The 6,341-nt window shown below is 38.3% G+C and overlaps 1 protein-coding gene across 1 annotated transcript; it reads right to left on the bottom strand.

Annotated features, from left to right (window-relative positions):
* Positions 1 to 250: 250 nt before the first annotated feature.
* On the bottom strand, positions 251 to 1,226 carry LOC102814622 (olfactory receptor 4F21-like). The gene has a single exon (XM_006831827.1). The coding sequence runs from the start codon at positions 1,213 to 1,215 to the stop codon at positions 277 to 279; it is 939 nt and encodes a 312-aa protein (XP_006831890.1). The 5' UTR covers positions 1,216 to 1,226; the 3' UTR covers positions 251 to 276.
* Positions 1,227 to 6,341: the final 5,115 nt, after the last annotated feature.

Here is a 6,341-nt window from a genome sequence, read left to right as displayed (position 1 = left end):
ATGAAATACATAGGGATGAATATAAAAAAAAAGATACAAAAACTGTTCACTGAAAATTAAAAACATTTCTTAAAGCAATTAAAAACTACTTACATAAATATTGAGATATACTGTTTAGATGACTTGCTCTTCACAAAGAATGAGCACATTCATCACTTAATTGCATTATAGAGCTGATAACACCCAAATCAATAGTATCTCAAAGCTCTTGAGTTCAAAACATCAAAGACAGAAATATTAGACTATGTCATAATCAGTGAGATCTTAGCACATAATTTATGAGACCTTCCTGTAAGTGACTAACTGTTTGAATACTCTTTTCATTGCTGTCTTCATCTCTTTATTTCTAAATGTATAGATGACTGGATTTAGAAAAGGAGTGAGAACTGCATCAAAGAGAGCAAGATATTTATCCATCTGAGAGCTGGGGTGTGGCCAAGTATAGACAAACATGGTTGGACCAAAGAACAAAAGAACAACAGTGATGTGAGCTGACAAAGTGGAGAGGGCCTTGGATGAACCACCAGAAGAATGTTTCCAAACAGTAAACAAAATGAAGATATAGGAGATGACAAGTATGAAGAAAGAACCAACACAGATAAATCCACTGTTCACAGTGACCATGAACTGCAGTCTGTAGGTATCTTTGCAGGCTAGTCGGAGGAGTCTGGGTAGGTCACAGTAAAAGCTGTCCAATACATTAGGACCACAGAAGGGTAAATTAACGATAAATGCCAGTTGAAACAGTGAGTGGCTGACGCCAAGGGCCCAAGCAGCAGCAAGAAAAATCATGCACATTCTTGAACTCATAATGATCGGATAGTGGAGAGGCTTACATATGGCCACATATCTGTCAAAAGCCATAGCTATGAGCAGCACCATCTCCACACCACCAATGACATGGATGAAGAAGATCTGTGTGATGCAACCTCCAAAGGAGATAACTTTGTGTTTTCTGAAAAGGTCATATATCATCTTGGGTGATGTGACAGAGCAGGCTCCCAAATCAATGAAAGAGAGACTGGCCAGTAGGAAGTACATGGGGGAATGTAAATGAGGATCAATGGTCACAGAAAACACAATGAGGATGTTTCCAGTCATGCTTGCCACATAAAGCACAGAGGAGAAGACCAGGAGGAGAAGCTGGATCTCCCATGAATTAATGAGTCCCAAAAACACAAACTCAGACACCACTGAGTGATTCCCTCCATCCATTGATCCAGCTGCCACTGAAACTGTGAGAACTAAGAAAATGAGGAGAAAATCATGATTATGTTGATAATATGTCTTAGAATCATTTGTGTTTCCATTTCCTCATTATGAATCAAAAGTACATGGTTATTCAGTTCCTCAAATAAACAGAAACATGAAAATCCAATATAATCACAAATATCAATTCTCTTCTCAAGTATTCTGGCCTCAAATTAACAGAAGAGTCAACAGAAAAAACAACACTGCCATCAAATTGATTCCAACACTTGTCAACTACATGTTTTACAGTCTAGAAATGCTCCATAGGATACTCTTGGATGTAACCTTTATGGAAGAAGATGGCTAGGCCATTCTTTCACAACTCCACTGAGTGGGTTCAAACCACTAAATGTTTGGTTAGTACAAGCACAAACCACCCTGGAAACAGAAGATTCCTATTATCATTCATTCAATATCACTCATAGCAACCTTACAGAACAGACTAAAACTGTCCCACGGCGTTTCCACTGTGGTCAATCTTTACAAAAATACACTGCAACATCTTTTTCCTGCAGAGTGGCCCGTGCTTTCACACTTTCAACATTTCAGTTAGCAGCCAAGTACTTAACTACTCAATTATCAGTTGTTAAGTGCGGTTGAGTAAGTTCTGACTCACAGTGACCCTGTATAGGGTTTCCAAGGAGCAGCAGATGAGTTTGAACTGCCGACCTTGTGGTTCAAACCAACCTTGTGGACAAGTGCTTATCCTACATTATCACCAGAAGATTAAGCAAAAACAAAAGACTCATGAATATTCATTACTCTTATCACCTCTGATGGTTGTTGTTGTTAAGTACCAGGAATCTGTTCTGACTCACAGCACTAATAGCACCTCTGGTGTTTACTAGTCCTCCTTTCCAACCCAATCCATCTGGCTTTTAATATTCTTATAATTCTCTTCCCACTTTGTACTCCCATCTCTCTGACAAAAAAAATAAGGGCAAAGGGGAAACATAATTAACTGATTAATTGCCACTTGACATGAAAGTTGTCTGAAAATTAGTACGTTTGAATTAGATGGGCTGTAGATTGAGACTGATGTAAAGAAACTTCTTGTTGTTAAGTGTCATTGAGTCGGTTCTGACTCATAGTGACCCTGTTTAGGGTTTCCAAGGAGCAGCTGGTGGGTTTGAACTGCCAACTTTGTGGTTCAAATTGACCTTGCAGTCCAGTGCATTACCTTACAGCACCACACTAGGACTCTAGGATATGTGAAACTAGAGAACCCTCGAAGGTATTCTGGAGCCCTGCTGTGGAGCTGTAGGATAACCTTAGACTACTAACCACAAGGTCGGCAGTTCAAACCCACCAGCTGCTCCTCACTATGAGTCAAACTGACTCACCGCACTTAACAGCAACAATAACAACAACAATTGCACTAGAACAGGAGAAGTATATGGGATTTCATAAAAATATAGAACCTCTACTATTTTCCATCACATTTTATCATGGTCATTGTTATTCTGAGAGCTTCCAATTTCTACACAATTTTATATTATAATTGCAAAACCCTAAATTGGCCTCAACATCCAGTAAGACTTTCGTAGGAGCCTATATCTTCTGATATGGTAAGGCTTTCTCCAAGCTAATAAATGTGTATTGGGGGGATTTTATAAGAGCTTCTGTTAAGCCACATGTCTTAGTGACCACAAGGAATGTTAAGTATCTCTGCAAACAGCTTCTGTCTGTCTGTATACATAACGGTATTGAGACCAGTATTTGGCACAGTTTTCAGACATTAAGATATTGCTGTAATTCACCAGTGTCTCAACTTCCTCTTGGTATCATCTGTATGTTCATTGGCATCTTCTATCGTTTAAAGTACTCAGTGCTTTCCTCGATTATAACCTGTTCTGATATATGACATTACCTACTTTGACTGAAATCCATTCAAATACTTTCTCTTTAAGGAAATTTATAATTTCATGATTAAAAAATGAGAAGAATATGAAGTATTCATGAGAAGAATTTTATCAGGGCAAATGAGTTTCCTAATTTTTAAACTGTAAAATATAAAAGGTGACACTGAGAGTTTAGTCCTTTAATAAGCATTATGTTTATATGTGAAGTGGGGCATGAAAGGAAACAGGATTATGATTCTCTGTGTCCAGATACCCATCTCAGTCTTTTCCTACAGCAGAGTATTCCCTATAAACATTAATAAAGTTTTGTGATTTCCAGAGTTGTTGACGTACAGTAGTACAGGTATACTGACTTCCTTCCTGTTTGTAGCCACAACTCCAGATCTTCTCACACTTCACTTCATCTGACTGAAGACCTGATTTATCCTAGGTCACAAAACTCACAGAGCCTTTCACTGTGTCCTGACCCCAACTCTGGGTTACCACCTATAACATCAGTCTCTCTATTCTCGTGTATTCTCAACAATTATAATCCAATAATCCATAGTCTCAAGGTGCCCCTTTAACACCTGGAGGAGGGACCTTAGAACAGCCACGTGTTGCTCAAGGACACATGAAGGTCAGCATGGGAGAGGACTGATGGATGAGCGCACATGAGTAGATGCTGGAGGCACTGGGGAGCAAGCCAGGGAAATTCAGTCATGATTAGAAAAAATCCAAGAAGTAATACATGTTCCTGGTGTGATAAGATGAAAATTCTTACAGAATCTTATGAAAACCATTTTGGCCACTAAGTTTCCTAGATTCACACAGTTGGCAGGATTGGAGACCAAAACCTAGGTCTCTTGATTCCTATTCTAGAGTACAAATCTTAAAGAAAAAAGAAAAAGAAAAAAATTTTTTAAAACCCTCAAATTGTGATTTTGCGCATTAAAAACAAACCAAAAAACTAACCATAGACATTAATACAATGTTCATTATGAATACTAAATTACATAGCAATACAATAATAATTAAATATTAAAATATATATCTAATGTGGCACTGTAGGGTCAGCGCTGGATTGTGAACCAAAAGGCCAGCAGTTCAAACCCAGCTGCTGCAACTCAGAAACCCTATACAAAGTCACAATGACTTGGAACTGACTCAATGGCACTTAACAATATTTAAAGTTATTTTACTAGTACAATCATAAATTATATTTGGAAAAGTGATTGCTAACAATTTATATATTCATTCTTCATATTTTTTTCTGAATGTAAGCGATTCTACAATTGTAAGAAACTCAGTTATGTTTCTAATAAGCCTATCCTTCAGTATTTATAAAGTTTTTATTTCTAGAGATTAACTAAAATCCAAATGATCACTTATAGTTTTTGCAGAAAAATCTTCTTCCTACTGATCTGTTCTTTCTCTAACTTCTTGAATTCAAAACACCAAGAAAATAGTTGAAAAAACATGAATTGTACACATAGCTAGTGCAATTGTTGTTAAGTGCCCTCGAATCAGCTCTGACTCAGGATGGTGGTGGTGGTTATGTACCATGGACCCGGTTCCGACTCACAGAGACCCCATATAGGGTTTCCAAGGAGCGGCTGGTGAGCTTGAACTCCCAACCTTGAAGTTCCAACCGACCTTGCAAGTCCTGTGCCACACAAGGTGATATACAACACAAGTAATTGCTGGGTATTTAGAGGTGGTAACTCTGGCAGTTCAAGCTCACCAGTTGCTCCTCGGAAACCCTATCCAGGGTCGCTATGAGTCGGAACTGACTCAATGGCACTTAACAACAAAAACAACTCTAAAAACAAGTTCAAAGGCAGAAGATATGTGCCAATGCAAGCACGTAGGGAAAGCTATGCCAGTACGTTGAACTTGCCTTGTAGAAATTAGCGAAAACTGAATCAGAAGAAAGGAGAGGTATGCAGTATATGGGAAATGCTTGGGACTATAAAAGGTCTTTTACTATTAACTCTCATTATTCATGTGTATGTTGTTTTGTTGCTGTTGTTGAGTGCTAGAAAGTCGATTTTGACTCATAGCGATGCTCTATAGGGCTTCCTAGGAATAGCTGGTGGGTTTGAGCTGCCGCCCTTGCAGGTAACAGTCTAGTGCTTATTCTACAGCACCATACTAGTACTCCTTCTTATGTGTTGTTGTTGTTTTTAAATGCCCTCGAGTCAGTTCCAACTCATAGTGACCCTGTATAGGGTACTCAAGGAGTGGCTGGTGAAGTTGAACCACCAACCTTGTGATACAAACTGACATTGAGGTCCAGTGCTTATCTTATGGCACCAAACCAGGACTCCTCTTATATAGAGAGCCCAAATTATATCCAGATACCCTTAGAAAGTCACTAGAGAGTTTGTCATTGAGAGATTATGTCAATACCAGTCTGTGGCAATGCCAGGTCTTCAGTTAAAATCTTCATAGTATCTAGGTCCTCCTCTCTCCCTATTATCTTTTCCATTTGGCTCAATATGCATAAAGGAAATTCTTACTTAATACTTAAATTAGTCATGATTAATGGCCTTCCAGTGACAAGATACCTCAGGCTGCACAACATATTTCTTGCTGAAGATTAGATTCCGTACCCTGAATTATATGGAACAACATGAAAGACAAATTGAGGGGAGAAGGACAGGGGGTAAAAACTAGGCTTTAAAATATTAGAAAGATAGGGGAAAGGGGGAATTAAGAAAGGTATGCACAATGAACAAAGAAAACAAAACATCAGGGCCTTGAAAAAAGTAAGAACTGAACAAGTTTTGGGTAGAATGAAATATGGTAGCTTTTGTTTCAGAAAGTATAGGTAAATTAAAGAGAACATAAATAAAATCAATATCTCACCTTTAATAAACTGGGCTGCTCTTGACTCTAACATTGGGCTGCATTTAAGGAAGGAGAGAAAAGGCATATGGTCCTATTACCTGTCCTGTGAGGCTCACAAAGTTTTTATGAAGATCACACATAACAAGTGGAAATATCACCTTTACATTGCACAGTAATATACACTACATGCAATTCACTTAAAAAGAATTATAATTGTTACTATGATTTGAGGAGCCTAGCTTATATTAAACTGGAGAAAGACTTGTATAGAACATCAAGCTACAGGCACATGAAATTTTCCACAGAGTATGTTTTCTGTGTATTCTACCATCCCGGGAGGATTCTTTGTCCAGTCAGCTGCTTCTGTACGAGGTCACAATGCAATGATTTCCAGAT

Source organism: Chrysochloris asiatica, unplaced genomic scaffold (genome assembly GCF_000296735.1).
Source record: "Chrysochloris asiatica unplaced genomic scaffold, ChrAsi1.0 scaffold00004, whole genome shotgun sequence".
NCBI lineage: Eukaryota > Metazoa > Chordata > Mammalia > Afrosoricida > Chrysochloridae > Chrysochloris > Chrysochloris asiatica.
The sequence above is the reverse complement of the archived record's forward strand: the minus strand, read 5'-3'. Positions and strand labels throughout refer to the sequence as shown.

Bases quoted from the DNA above. Each gene is read 5' to 3' on its own strand.
- LOC102814622 (XM_006831827.1), bottom strand. From the start codon at position 1,215: ATGGATGGAGGGAATCACTCAGTGGTGTCTGAGTTTGTGTTTTTGGGA.